Source organism: Rhincodon typus, chromosome 28 (assembly GCF_021869965.1).
Source record: "Rhincodon typus isolate 14 chromosome 28, sRhiTyp1.1, whole genome shotgun sequence".
Classification (NCBI taxonomy): domain Eukaryota; kingdom Metazoa; phylum Chordata; class Chondrichthyes; order Orectolobiformes; family Rhincodontidae; genus Rhincodon; species Rhincodon typus.
In genome coordinates, this window is record NC_063359.1 from 24,753,644 (window position 1) to 24,770,116 (window position 16,473).

Consider the following 16,473-nt stretch of genomic DNA (forward strand, 5'->3'; position numbering starts at 1 on the left):
AGTCCACCATATTTTAAGGGCATTATTTATCAGATCAATTTCAAAGTAGAAACACACTTGTTAATGCTGTGCTGGATTCAGTATGCTCAGCATACAGTTTTTTTTAAGACCAAATCATCCTTCTTGTGAAGAAATGCACTACCAACCATTCCTCATCTCAGCAGCAATTTGAAAGTTAAATTCACTTTTCCCAAATTTAAACATAAATTTCCTTCAAATGGAATAGCTATCATTTTCAATTCAAAGCTGCTATTTAAAACGTTCAAACTAACTCGCAGTTGGTTCTTGACTTTCTCATTTAGTGCACAACTATTTTTCTTAACATACAAATAGCAAAAGAGACAATACAGTTTGGAGATCTGGCAAATATTCAACATAAGCACAGCTGTTGAAATTTGGGGTCAGACTATAGCCGATGTAAATTTGAATTAAAAAGCAAGTTCACAAAAACAGCAACTACATAAATCATTAACAAGAGAGGCAACAGTAAAATGCTTTATAATACTTCAGTCAATTTAAATGTGAAATTAATTTTCATAATTTCAGATTTTTAATGAGATAGTATTTCTGTTCTTATGGTCAGATGTATAGCATTTTCTGGTTTAATTTTCATATAATAACAGTCAGTAAAACTATTGAACATGCTTGACTAACATTTGAAGAATGAATGAACTCAATATTTATATAAACACCTCATCTGATCCCAGGTGCAGTTGTTTTTTGATGGATAAACATAGCAGCTGAATAATGGATGGCAAGTTGTCTCAAAACGCAAATGAATCAATTACTAGTTTTTTTGGTGCTTTTTGAAAAAGGAGGGATATTGGTCAGGAGTTGAAGATAATTTTGTGCTCTTCATTTAATAGTAGCACAGGATGCCACCAAAGCAGGCAGATGGGGTTTAGATTTAATATTTAATTTGCAAGACTATATCTGCCTCTACCCATTACCATCTGACTCAGACAGAAGTACTGGCTAACAACTGAATCAAGCTGATACTTAAAATAATATATTCTATGTAAGTCACAAATCAAAATTTGCACTACAAAGTGATTCACTACAAAATTATATATCTGAGTGAAAAAAAAACAAAAGAATAAATATTTCATTTATGTTCAGAAATTTTAAAGATGGCAGGAGTCTGGCTACCTCTGCAGATTTCAAACGGTGAATATTACTCTGTTGTTTCAACATGACTATTAATCCACTTCAGTGAACAAGTATGTTAAAGCTATTTTTGTGCTCACATAACAAAAATATGTATTTTAAATGTAATATGAACAACCCACTTAGATATTTATAAAACAGAATTACAAGGATCTGACACCGATTTAACATGCGAGAGGAAAATCTTATTCCATAAGTAGGAGACATTATCCTTCTTGCAGAATACAAATAAACTCAAAAGCTGTTAGAGACAGATGGCAAATAGTTTCTGCATAGATTTAACTGATGCTTGCCTGACCACCATTAAACACAGCATCTTGTTTTATTCGACAATGGCAACTCTGCACACAACAGTTCTTGCATTTCAGAAATAAGTTATCATGCCAAGTATTGAGAAGTGGAGATTTTAATTTGGTAACGAACTTGCATGCAAACATAAAAAGACAAAGTGCTGGAGACGGTGATTATATTTCAGACTTCCAGCATCCACAGAATCTTACTTTTGTCTTTATCTATAAGTATGCTTTTTTTCCCTCAAAGTAATTCATTTCCACTCTTACTTCACAGAGCTGCATAATAAATATAAAAGAAACACTAGATTATGCATTGCTTCCCCTCAACCTCCTCAGAATAGCTTGTTTTATTTATAGGAATGTAAAATTTACAGGCTTTCAATGAAGTGACACCTAACATTGAAAGTTTGTCTTTAATGAATTGCTATTTGGAATAAAGACAACCAATTCATTTTCTTTTTGTGATGACTGTGATTCTCATCAAGGCAGAAAGATAACATTAAGTAACAAGACGTAGAAAACTAAGCTGTATTCTGACCATTAACAGTTTAAGAATACAATCTTTACCTCAATAAAATTAATAATTGAAGTACATAGGATGTATAGTTAATTACCTAGCTCACCTAAAAATTACTACTTTCACTTTTGTCCATTTTCCAAGAGACAGGTTGCAAAATAAATCTTTCATATTTAGAAAAAAGTGCTTGAGCATTTTTAAGTGATTAGAAAAAAATTATTGTTAGATAAGTAACACACTATTTACGTGTACTAAAATTCCCCAAAATTGCAAACTAGGAAGGGATTATATTCACAATTCAGTCTATGGTCCAGAAACCTCAGAAACCACAGAAGCAGTCAATACTGTTAATGTGCCTTGTTAATTTGATGGGATTTGTCAGGTAACTCCACTGGAAAATTATATAAAACTGTTCCAGATGAACAGATGATAGTGACATGAATTAAACTGATAGAACAATACCAGAATATAAACCAGAAATGACACCTAAAGTGGCTGTTGATTTATTGCCATCCTGAGTTTGGTTCTGGGCTTCCATGTATATTAGTGCTACAAATCTGGGTCCATTTAGCAGTGAGATGCTCGTACATACATCACCAGCTCCTGCTCCAAGCCAAGGTCATTCCCCATTGCATCAATCTTTTCAGTAAAGGCTACTCCAACACTGTACTAGTTTTTAGCTATTTCAGCTTTGTTTTTTTTTGGAAGGATTTGAGAGATGAGGAAAGTTTGGCTGGGTTTTCGGGGGTGGGGGGTGCGTGGGGAGAGGTGAAATAAAGAAACAAAAAGGCAAAGTTGATTCTACTAATACTTCTTAAATTGCTCTTCATTTTAAACACTGCTGAATTATTTGTTTGATTTAAAGACGCTTGCTTTTTAATTCCTTTGGCAATTACATTTTTAGCAAAAACAAATGCCTGTGATAGAAAACCCTTCTTCTAGTCTTCAAAACCTGAGTTAGCCCTTAATATATTTGCAAAATGCTTAAAAATTCAGCTCTACTGGAACATAATCATATTGCTTCTTTAGCTAGCACAAACAGACACTTGGTCAGTAAGAATGTATGTTTTATGTACTTTATTCAAAGTTCTCGGTGTTAGCATGTCTGTACATTTTTAAAACGTCAAGATAATTTTGATGGTTTCGGTAATCATGAATAATACTTAATTTTGTTGAACGAAAAAAAACTGTATTGCACTAAACATAACTGCCTCTTCTAGAAGTTTGCCCAATTAAAACTGTTACTTATTCTCAGAAAAGCACGAATATGGTGTCTTTGCAGGTTTCCTATTATGTATCGTCCAAGGTTTCTTTGTGCCTTCCCCATTCTTTATTCCCTAGAAAGTCAGGCCTTTCTAAAGGACTGAAGGTTTAAGGTACTGTGGTTTTAATGGCGAAAGTATTCTTAGGAAAGGATGGTTGGGGGGAAAATTAAATTAGAATCCTCAGACTTTAGAACTCAAGCTACCAACTAAAAATGGCAGACGTTGTTAAAAGGAATTGAAGCATTACCCAAAAAATAAAGTCATTCTTTTACAATTAATGCTTTAAGATTATTTTTACATTTGTCAAAAAATGTATCTTTTGTTATTAAGGGAATTCATATCAAGATATTAATAGAAAGCTATAATCCAATTAAAAATAAACATCAGTTGTGAATTGAAAGATTACCCAATACATAAAGGAAACCCAGATACTACTCCTATGACCGTGATGGTTTACTTCCAGTCATGTTTAGTTGTGTTACAAAACTATGGGCAGATGACTCAATTTTTGAGAACGTGATGAAGAATGATGTCTTGTTCAGGGAAAGTGATAAAATACTGGAGATACTCAGCAAGTTATGCAGCATCTGTGAAGAGAAACAGAGTTAACATTTCATGCTACATGGGCACATATTAATGTGCTACACCGTCAGATGGATCCTTGATCACAACTGTAGTCAGTAAAGATAGGCAACAACACCTCCTCCACGACAATCCTCAGCAACACTCATGTACACTCTCTGTACACTCATGATACAGTGCTTGGTGACGTGCTGCAAAGATAACAACTCTCCCTCAATGTAAGCAAAACTAAAAAGAGCTGATCATCGACTTCAGGAAGCAAGGAGGAGGGCACGTCCCTATTTACATCAATGGAACTGAGGTGATGGTTGAAAGCATAAAGTTCCTCGGAGTGACGATCACCAACAATCTGACCTGGGCCACCCACGTTGATGTGACGAGTCAAGGTGGCACAAAAACGCCTCATCTTCCTCAGGAGGCTAAGGAAATTCAACATAACCGTTAACGACCCTAGCCGATTTTTACAGATGCACCATAGAAAGCATTCTAACTGGATGCATTACAGCTTGGTATGGTAACTGCTCTGCCCAGGACCGTAAGAAACTACAGGAAATTGTGAATACAGCCCAGACTATCACAAAAGCCAACCTTCCATCCACTGACTCCATCTACACTTCTCATTGCTATGGAAAGGCAGCCAACGTCAAAGACCCCCAGCCACCCTGGTTATAATCTCTTCTAACCTCGTCCGTCGGGTAGAAGATACAAAAGCTTAAACACACACAGGTTTAAGAAAAGCTTCTTGCCTACTGTTATTAGACTTCTGAATGGACTGCTCAAATTTCAAGTTTAATGTTGATCTTACTTTTGTGAACCTTCTTTGTATTCCTTTCTCTATTCTATTACCCTAATACACTTTGTATGATATGATCTGCCTGTACTGCATGAAAAACAAAACTTTTACTTTGGTACATGTGACAATAATAAATCAAATCAATTCAAATCAAATCAACTCAAATCAAATCAGATCTTTATTGCTTGCCCTTTCGTCCCTGTTTTGGCAAGACTTTTTTTAGAACTAATTACTTTAAATCACTTGGAAAAACAAAATGTAATGTTATTTTAAACATCTCATTGGGGACCTTTCATACATATGTTTTTGTATTAGAAAATATTTGTGGTCACATTGTATCTCTGAACATCCTATGTGAAAGTGGCTCAAGAGTCATTGAAACATGGTTTTACCAAGGCAAACGTGGTAAATGGTAGCTAACCTGCACAAACATCCAACAAATAGCAAAGACGTAAATGACAAAGTCATTTGGTTTTGCCAAAGCACCAGACAAGTTCCTAGAATACTTCTCAAGTACGGCATGTTAACAAATGAGGGCCTCAGCTTATCTGAATGACTACAGCTCTGACAATGCAGGACTGCCTTAGTAAAATAAAGGCGAATCTAGAAGTCCTGGAGTGGGGTTTCATCCCAGAATTTGCCACATTGTGACATAGTATAGGCTGCCTTAAGCACACTTTGTAATCAACAGACTTGAACTTGATTAGATTTTCTCAGTTTTGTTAAAATAACCTGGAGAAAAAGAAATCTTTCAATTACCACTATGTTACATAGGTCATGTGATCCAAGTACAAACCCCGAGGACTTTGGAAATACCAACAAAAATGCATGAATTTCAACATGGGACAGAACCTCCCCCACCTCCCAAAACAGTCTGAGGAGTAGGGAAGGATTTCCATTGCAGAAAATAAGTTATGCATTGATAGAACAGGTTTAATGGCCAGAATTCTTCTTCATTCAACTTTTTTTTGTGGTACCAGCAATGTACACCCGGAACAGACAATCATAGACAAAGGTGTCAGCTGAGATGTTTAAAATAAGGTTCCATTTTGTTTTTCAAAGTGACTGAAAGTAATCAATTCTGAGAATGATCTTGCCAAATAGGGAAGAAAGGGCAAGCAATAAGCATCCAACAGTGTAGTACATTAATATACAGTACTGTAGCAATTACACAATGGAAAAATATACATTTTTATATTTTTACCTGAAGAACTGTCGAACAGGAGCAATGCCCTCTGTTCACAGGAGAGAAGTTAAGGAGGAAGAAACAACATCACATTATTCTTGCTCACCCTAATCTATAGGGTTCACGCTAGGAATAAGACAACTATATAAAAAAAGGCACCTGACCATTAGATTTCATTTGGAATGGCATGGAATGGTACACAAAGCTGCCGGGAAGAAGATAACATTGTTGTAAATATGTTGCAAAAAGAGTTCTTTTCATTCATTCATGGAATGTGGGCCTTGCTGGCTAGGCCATCTTTCACTGCCCATCTTTAAGTGACCTGGAGAAGGAGTTGCTGAGCTACTTTCTTAAACCGCTGCAGTCCTTGAGGTGTAGGAACGATACTACAACGAAGTAAGTTACAGGATTTTGACCCAGCAGCAATGAAGGAACAGTGATATTGTTCCAAGTATATTTTTAAAGTGAGAGAAGATAGATTTAAATAAGACATAATAAGCAATTCATGCGATTGTTAGGAACAAATATAAATTGTCAGCAATTTTAAAATTTAGATAAGATTTGATAACTAATGGAAAAATTCACTGAAATTTGAAAAGATGAATTATTGATTTTAGCTTTGGTGACAAAAGTACTTTTCTAAAGTACAGTATTTGTAAACCCAGAAATTATGTGAAAAGACTCAGCTTTTCCTGTGCATTAACTTCATTGTGAATATCAAAACCATTGGACAAGTAACTCAGACATGTTTGACACACTGTACCTTACATAAAGCAGACAAGGAATTAAGATATGACTGAAAAGTCACATTTATAAGCAGACTGAAAGGTGCATTAACCCCTGAAAGCTGTTTTCACAGGTCAGTCCCATCAGTACTAAACAAGCTGAACCATTTGTTTCACCTAACAGCTCCACTCCCCTTATGTCATTTATCTTTAGTGATAAGGGATGACCTTTTCCAAGCTCTCTGTTCTGACAACTTCCAGATGCAGAGGCAAGAAATTCTCCTCAAAGCAACCTGGCAGCAATTGGCAAATAATAGGAGCTTGGCAAAATGGTTTCTGCTTTTGAATGGTGGCTAGAGTACAAAGGTTTGCACTGTGGTTAAAAATTCAAGGGGATATCACATTCAAAAAACTTTGCAATAGCACTTGGCAGTAACAAAATACGACCAGAAATCAGAGCAATAACTTCAATAATGCACAGTTACATCAACATTGGAATAAGCTACTTTGTAGAATCATAGAATGGTTATGGCATAGGAGGAACAAATTCAGCCTATCGAGTCCATGCTGGCTCTTTGCAAAATCAGTTTAGGTAGTTCCATATTCCTTTCCCCGTATTTATACAACTTTTTTTCCCCACTTCAGGTGCCTATCCAAATCTATTTTTATCATCACAATCGAATCAGTTTTCGCAACTCTTTCTCAGACAGCACATCTCAGACAGTAAACATGCACAAATAAAAATGTTTCTCCGCATGTTGCCTTTAACTCTTTTACAAATCACTGAGAATGTGTGCCCTGATTCTTGACTGCTGATTACCCCTACGTCTTTAGTATTTCTCATCTTCGAGTGGTTAATTTCCCTTTTAATGTGGTTGCTTTGGAAATTGTTGATCTAACAGCTACTTGTAATACATTTCATGCTCCAACAAAATTTTGCAGGACAATGTCATTAAGTTTTGCTGAAACATAATTGACTACCCTCTCAAGCTTGTGAAAATACACATAAAATTCACAATTACTCACCTGTACTACTTAAAACAGAAGTTTATTCAAACAAGAAAGTAAATAGTATTCATGTTGAAGCACTATTTTCTGAAACATTAATATAATGTCACCAATTTCAATGGACATAATTGATAATGCTGTGCAAATATAGCATTCATAATTTATTTAACATATGTTTGCCTGTATTTGATCATTTGCCAAATATCTTCAAAATTTGCATTTCAGAATTATGGGTATTGTCACAGCATTGTTTCAAATCAAGTGTTATAATAATTGAACAAAACAAGCTAAAATCTACAATATTTCACTTCTGCAAGATTAAATTTCAGGGAACAAAGCGATGGTTATGAGATGTAGAAAGTTGTTAGAAACTGTCAACGTTGTCAAGAGAAGGAAGGTGGCTAGTGCAGTTCTTGTGGTGTATTCAAATAAAAAAATCTTCTATTAAATTGCTGCATGGCAACAATTATCTTTTAAAATGAGTACTTTAGAATGTTTGTAATGCATGTCACTGTTAATCTATAATTTTTGGAAAGTGACAGTAAGTTCAGTTTGCTTGGTTGAAACACCTTATTTTAGTTAGCTTTGCTGAAGTAATTAAATCCCAACATTTAAAATGTTAATTTTATTAAATGTATGCCAAGGAATTGCAAAGTGAAAGTAGAACTTGATTTAAAAAATATGTTGCAGCGGGAAAGCACACTTTTGAATTCAGCTTCTATTAGGACATCAGTTTAGTTGTTATATCTTAAAATATTATGACACCCTTTCCTCAAAAACACAATACTTCCTGCTTAATTTGTAAAGTTAGATTTCTTTAGGCTTTGGTTGGTTTTCCATTACAAATATTATAATTGGTGTGTACAATATAGTCATTACAGAACTATTTTGAAAAACAGCAATTTAAGGTGATATGATTTAGGTAATAATGCTCTAAACATTTCTTCTGTTCTTTGAGAATAAGTAAAAAGGTTGCATTTCACAACGTAATAATAATTACCTAATTGGACATCAGTGGTGAATCTTAGCTTGTGGACAATGCTGACTTTATATGATTTGTAACGATGACTGCTCAGAATATCTTGCACAGTTGTCATATCCAGAGGTGGCTCATCTTCTGAACTCTCCTCTCCTCTTGAACCTTCAGAATAAAGGACAAATTGTGAAATAAATGAAACATTCCATGAATAACAAAGACATTCAGAGCTGGATTAAAAACATAAATAAATCCAACTTTTAAACGTATTATTAGTAACTGGCATTACAGAAATAGGAAATAAAGCCAACTTGTCATTGTAAGCAAACACATTATGGAAAATACTCTAGAATGATGAATTAACACTTCAGATGTGAACTCTATCAGAACTACTTTTAGTCTTTCACCTTGTTACTCCTTGTCTTATAAAACACACAGCCACCTCACTGTTACTTCAATGAGCACAGAACAATCTACGATACCTTATGGGACCGAGTGAAGTCTCAAGAAATTTCCACTTTCGATAAAGGATCCACATATTAACAATCCGAGATTTTCAAATTGTATTCCCCGTACAAAGCTGGCATTGCAAGTCAACTGCCCATAGCAGAAATCACAAAAATCCAAGAAAAGGATAAGGTAGTTTCTGCAATGAACTCTGCAATGCTAGTATGACTGCCCCATCTTTTCTACCCACAGTTGTTAATTGAGAAACATAGCAATCATTTTTGGTTTAATCTTCAACTTTCTATTATCTGTAGTATTTTGGTTGTTATTTTAGCAAATAATTTGGATGACACACTGACCAATTGTGTATTTAAAGGAGGAGTGCATATGTTATATCCTTTGAAATGAGTTTTTAAAACTTGATTTTCCAAACAGTTCACAACTTACATATCTTTATCAATTCATATTAATGAGTAACTTATGCATAAGTAGCAATGTAAAAGCATTTTCTTAATTTAGCTAAAAATTAGTTTCAATGACATTGCAAAGCAGAATAAAACTAAATTAAAGTAGCATAAGGCAAAAGTCAATGCTTTAAATTCCTTAGCACTTTTGAGTACAAATGCAAGTTGTCTCCAAAACTAAGTTTCCTTTGACTTGAAGGCTGTCAGTTCTTCCCAAAATACAATTACTGCACTGCCTAATTACTTGCTACTTTCAGTTGTCCTATTGGAAAAACAATGTTTCCTCCTTAATTCGTCATTTGTAGGACTATATAAATTCCAGTATTTTTTTGTTCATAAAGTACTCATTTTACATTACAAGTTATGTATTTTCTCCCAGTCTGAAGACATCAAACTCCTTCAGTGGGATATATTTCAATGAAAATGTATTAATCTCTGGTACCATGCCCATACACATGTTCAAATCTTGACCATGAGAGCCAACAGGCTGTAATGCCTGTGGTGGAAACATGATGCATCCTATCCTTTGCTGATGTCTGTACATGCTAAACTTGTATTGCAATAAGGACCGGCCAACAATATTATGGGCAGGTAGCTACACTAATACAAAACTATTCCCTCCCCTCTGGTAAGTGGATCAATAACTAGATGTCATAGTACAAAGTCACTGACAAAGGAACTATGAGGAGAAATATCTGCACTTGAAGTGTTGTTGAGATCCAGAAGATGAACTGATATGGTGGTGGAAGTGATTCCTTAACTTTAAAGAAACATACTTTAGCATAAGTAGCTTACAGGGTTAGAAGTAAAAAGTGGACATGTGAAATTAAAGCACAACTATTTCATGATCACTTACGTATGATGAGTTGAATGACCTTCAGCTGCATTTTAAATTTGTATGATTCTATAAAGCTCTTTCTTTTTCCTCAACGATCTAGTCAACTACAAACTAGAGATGAAACCTGGGATCTTCCTGGTTGACATGACTTGCACAGAAGTAGTTACGTCTATGACCGACCAAGACTTCAAATTCCTTTATTTTGTAAAAGTGGAAGAATTTTCTTAAACACTAGATATTTTTGAATCAACCAGAGCTGTCCAAGTATAGGCCTCTCCACAAGCTCCATGTATGAATAATCTGTCTTCCTTCACATCTTTTATGGAATTTTGTGTCAAAAGATCACAAAAAAGGCTCTGCAGATTGAAACTCAACAAACGCAAGCTCCTTTCACTGCACTTCAGAAGTGGAGTCTTTGTAACATCAGTATTAAATACATTCAGGTTTAGATACAGTAGTAGGGTAAAAGACCTCGTGTTGCTGCAATAATGTATCTCAATTCAATCTCATTCAGACACCCCATTGCTCTTCATATTTCACATTAGCTGTCTTTGTTGCATTATGAACGTCTAGCTCATTTTAATTTGTTTTAGCATATAGTTTCTAATTTTAGAAATTAATGTTTAACAGTAGAAAATGGGATAAATACAAGTAAAGCTTTGAAATCTACTGCATTTAAAAGATTGGGGTCATGTTGCTTTAACAGGTTAAGAGCTAGGAAGTTAGGACATTAAATGCTGGCTTCAGTGATTGCTAGAACATGTGAAATAAATGCCTGTGTAGAACATTAACCAAGATGGAAAAGGTACGCATATGACTGAGTGATAGTGTCTATACCTCTGTACTACGAGGCCTGAGATCAAGCCCCATCTGGTCTATGGGTGTGTTATAATATCTTTGAACAGGTTGATTTGAAAATATCTTGAAAAAATGATGCATTGAGAGCAGTGTGGATACTACAGCTGGTCCGGAGTTGCAGGCTTTGTTGAATAATTCTTATGACTGTTACATCCTGGAATAAGATTTTTATTTTGAATCATTTTGGAACTCTTGTAGTCTGAATAATTACAAAAACCGCAAAGTTGAAGAGGTTTTTTTAAAAAACGGAGTTTGTGCTGGGGGTGGGGGGGGCTTCCATGTGTTTGTCAAGTGATGATCTGTACAGTTTGTTCTTTTTTCTACTTCTAAAAATATACAACTCAAAAGAAAAAAAAACAGAAAAAAAAGTTTTTTAAAATCTCAAACAGGAGATTGTTCTTCAACTGAGTTATTTGCAAAGGAGCTTGTGTTTGTTGAGTTTCAATCTGCACAGCCTTTTATTTTGATCTTTTGACAAAAAATTCCATAAAAGATGTGAAGGAGGACAGATTATTCATACATGGAGCTTGTGGAGAGGCCTACACTTGGACAGCTCAGGACAGATTTTTATCTGCAGATTTAAAGCTGAATTTTTTGAGGAGGAGTAATTTTCTCGTTTGTTCAGCGGTAAGTGTTTGATTTCTTTTTAATATATATACGTTTACATCTTTTGTCTATTTTCTGCATATTTAATATTAAATCTGTGGATAAGAAAAGGTAGTTTATTTTTACATACAAGGTACTATTGAGAGGTTCTTTTTAGGCTTAATGTCACTGAGTGCATAGAACAGACACAAAGTGTGATGACTGCTAGATTTAAAGAAGTGATGACACAGCAGGATCAGTCAGATAGATGGTTGACTGTCAGGAACAGTAAGAAGATAATTCAGAAGTCTCCTGTGGTCATTCCTCTCTCAAACAGATATTCCATTTTGGGTTCTGTTGAAAGAGAGAGTCTTGGAGGAAAACAGAAGTGGTGGTCAGGCCTTGGGCATTAAGAATGAATCTTATGTTAAATGGGATTTGTCAAGATTTAAAAGAACAATTGCTATAGAGGACTCTCCTGTCAGGGGCACAGACAGGAGATCCTGCGGCAGTGAGCTTGAGTTTAGGATGGCATGTTGATTTCCTGGTACCAGGGTTGAGGATGTCTCGTAATGTTTGAAGCATATTATCAAAAAAGAGGAGTGTGATAAGCCAGAAGTTGTTGTACAAGTTGGTAGGAACAATAGTGAGGGAATGAGTCAAGGCTTTGCAGAGTGAATATAACAGGTTAGGTTGAAGGTTAAAAAATAGAACCTCAAAAGTAGTAACCACTGGTTTACTTCCAGTGCCAAGTTTTAATGAGGGAAGGAATCAAAGAATAGGGGGAGATAAATCAACGGCTAAAGAGTAATGTGCAGGGATTCAGTTTCTTGGATCGTTGGGATCTCTTCTGGGACAGAAAAGACCTGTTCAAAAAGAATGGGTTTCATCTGAACTGGAAGGGAACCAATATCATAGTCCGGAGATTTACTAGTTCTATTTCGGGAGCCTGTAAACTTCTAGAGAGGGGGTATGGGGGCTTCATGAGTAAGTGAAAATAGAAAGAGAGATGAGGGTGGCTCTGAAACAGAAAAGAGCAAGTTAATTAGAAAAGACAGACAAGAGCAAGTTGGAGAATGAAATAACTGAAGAATTAAACTGCGTTAACAGGCTGATGAAATCAAGGCATGTATAGGAACATAGGACTTCAACATTGTAGCTATTACAGAAACTTGGCTGAGGGATGGACAGGACTGGCAGCTCAATGTGCCAGCTTTCAGATGTTTTAGGAAGGATAGAAAGGGAGGCAAGCAAGCAAGGAGGAGGAGTGGCATTTTTGATTAAGGACAACATTACCACTGTAATTAGGATGTGGAGGCGCCAGTGTTGCAGTGGGGTGGACAAAGTCAGAGTTCACAAGATACCAGGTTATAGTCCAACAGGTTTATTTGAAATCACAAGCTTTCGGAGTGCTGCTCCTTTGTCAGGTGAAGTCACCTGATGAAACAGCAGCGTTCCGAAAGCTTGTGATTTCAAATAAACCTGTTGGACTATAACCTGGTGCCTTGTGACTGCTGACTTGGTCTTGGGAAATAAGGCAGGACAAGTGATTGAAGTGACAGTCGGGGAACACTTTGGGACTAGTGATCATAATATTATTAGTTTTAAAAGAGTTATGGAAAAGACTAAGTTTTCCATAACAGTTAAAGTTTTTAATTGGAGTAAGGCAAATTTTAGGGGTATGAAACAAAAACTTTCCAAAGTTGATTGGAGAATGTTTGCAGCTAAAGGGATGACTGACAAGTGGGAGTCCTTCAAAAGTATGATAATGAGAGCTCAGAGGCATTATGCTCCTGTTGGAGTGAAAGGCAAGACTACTAAGATTAAGGAGCATTGCGTGAATAAAGATATTGAGGTTCTTGTCAAGAATAAAAAATAATCATATATTAGATATAGACAACTGGGATCAACTGAATCTTTTCAAGAGTATAAACAGAGTAAGGTCATTCTTAAGGAGGAAATCAGGAAGGCAAAGACAGAATAGGAGATAGCTTTGGCAGAGCAAGTTAAATATAAAGATTCTACAAATACATGGGCAAGAGAGCAACTAAAGATAGAGGAGGGCCCCTTAAAGATCAACGAGGTTGTCTTTGTGAACCTTAGGAGATGGGAGAAGTATTAAATGAATATTCCATGTCAGGTTTTACTGTGGAGAAAGAAATTGAGGCTAGAGAACTGAAATAAATATTGATGTTTTGAAGTAGCTCACATTACAGAACAGGAAGTGCTGTAGGTCTTGGAAAACAAAGGCAGATAAATCTCCAGGACCTGATCAAGTGTATAGATGTTGTGGGAAGTTAAGGAGGAAATTGCAGAGCCCCTTGCAGAAATATGTGCATCATCCATAAACCCACATGAAGTATCAGAAAACTTGGAGGGTGGCTAATGTTGTGCAATTGTTTAAAAAAGACTGTGAAGAGAAGCCTGGAAACTATAGACCTGTGAGCCCTACTTCAGTGGTGGTTAAGTTGTTGGAGGTGATTCAGAAAGATAGAATTTATGTGCATTTTGAGAGGCAAGGATTGATTAGGGATAGTCAGCATCGTTTTGTGCAAGGAAAATAGTGTCTCACAAACTTGATTGAGTGTGTTAATGAAGTAACCAAAAAGACTGATGAGGGCAGATCAGTAGACGTTGTTTACTTGGAATTTAGTAAAGCCTTTGACAAGGTTCAGAATGGTGCACTAATTAGTAAAGTTAGATCACATGGGATTCAGGGTGAACTTGCCAATCGAATTCAAATTTAGCTTTATGGTAAGAGAAAGAGGGTTGTGATAGAGGGTGGTTTCTCAGACCGGAGTTCTGTGACCAGCAGTACCCCACAGGGATCAGTGTTGGGTCCGCTTTTGTTTTTCATTTATATAAATGATTTGAATGTGAATATAGGAGGCACGGTTAGTAAGTTTGCCAATGACACCAAAATTGATGGTATAGTGGACAGTGAAGAAGGTTATCTAAGAGCAAAACGAGACCTTGATAAACTGGATCAATGGGCTGAGGAGTGGCAGATGGAGTTTAATTTGGATAAATGCAAGGTACTGCATTTTGGAATACAAACAATGACAGACTTATACAATTAACGGTTGGGCCCTGGTTAGTGTTGAATAACATTGAGACCTTGGGGTTCAGATGCATAATTTTTTGAATTTGCTTCAGTAGACAGGGCGGTTAAGAGGCATTTAAACCGGCTTGCCTTCATTGCTCAGACCTTTGAGTACAGGAGTTAGAATGTCATGTTGAGGTTGTCTAGGATGTTGGCGAGACCTCATCTGGAGTACTGTGCGCCATTCTGGTCACCCTGTTATAGGAAGTATATTATTAAACTGGAGACAGTTCAGAAAAGATCTACTAGAATGTTGCCAGGAATGGAAGGTTTTAGATATAAAAATAAGCTGATAGGCTGGGACTTTTTTCACGAGAGCATAGGAGGTTGAGGGGTGAGCTTATAGAGCTTTATGAAATCATGAGGGGCATACGTAAAGTGAATGAGAATGGCTTTTTCCCTAGGGTGGGGGAGTTCAAAACTAGAGGCCATATTTTTAATGTGAGAAGAAAAAGATTTAAAAAGGACATGAGGGGTGACTTTTTTTTTTCCCCACACAGACAGTGGTTTGTATGTGGAATGAACTGCCAGAGAAAGTGGTGGATGCAGGTAGTTACAACGTTTAAAAGATATTTGGATAAGTTCTTGAAAATGTAAGAAAATTTCAACGGCCACAGAAAGCAACAATCACAGATAGATGCAATTTGGGCTTTAAGAAAGTGAAATAAAGGTAACAAGTAAACAAAATGTCTCAGCACAACTCATCTTGCACTATAAAATCTAACTGATTCACTAGCTCAGTGAGTTACTGCTCGCTCTTTCAATTTAACAATCACTTTATGTAGGTGATGTAAATGATATTTCAAGCACACACTATCCGTATTTATATATTAACAATATTGTGGTCAACAATGAAACAGCTTTAAACAAATGCATACAACTCTGCAAATGGCCTTCCCAAAAGAAAAAGCAAAGATAATTGATCACATCAAGAAAGCTTGCAGAACAGGAACCCAGAAACCAAGTTATTTTCACTCCAACTGTGAAATTTCCTGTGCTAGTCTGTCAGCTAGAGCCAATATTGAAAGTCGTTTGTTGTGAATTGTACATTATTTGAATCCCTGGCATTTCATCTATTTTTTACTCCAAAATGAAATTGAGCATGTGCCACACTGTAGCAGGCAGAGTGCGCAAGTGTTAACACTTATACTGTATATAAGTAACTAAACATGTCTTAAGCTTACTATGCGCCAACCTATATGAAAATTACACATTATCTTCATTAATACAATTTTTTTTTTTTTTTAAAAAAGAGTTTAAAAGATTGACCTTAAACAGGCATATTAAATACTTCATAAGTCAAGATGCCACTGACAGAAGTGGTGGGGGTATTCATTAAGTTTAATGAAGTTTTGCAAATTCTACAAAATGTAACCTTTAATCATTCACACAGTTTAATCATTCAACATGAATTGGTCAAGAATAGGGTTTCTTAGTTTGAAGCATGTATTCACAGTCCACGTAATGTTTGGAACCTGGGACTATTATTAGTCTATTGGACTATTATTAATGTCCATTATTAGATCATTATGTCTAGTGCATGTCTTTCAAACTAGGTGATTTGATGACAGCTAGATCTTAGGAAACCTATGGAAACAACGGTAAAAACATGTATCATAAAGTTACAACCATAATGTCGTTAATAAACCTTTAAGGAAGCTTGTGA

The 16,473-nt window shown here is 35.8% G+C and overlaps 1 protein-coding gene across 3 annotated transcripts in view; it reads right to left on the minus strand.

Annotated features, from left to right (window-relative positions):
- The window catches only part of mapkap1 (MAPK associated protein 1), a 253,844-nt gene that overhangs the window by 38,121 nt on the left and 199,250 nt on the right, over positions 1-16,473 (minus strand). For all 3 annotated transcript variants that reach the window (XM_048613545.1, XM_048613547.1, XM_048613546.1), the window contains one exon: positions 8,537-8,677. In XM_048613545.1, coding sequence (XP_048469502.1) covers positions 8,537-8,677 — 141 coding nt within the window. The remainder of the gene's footprint in view (positions 1-8,536; positions 8,678-16,473) is intronic.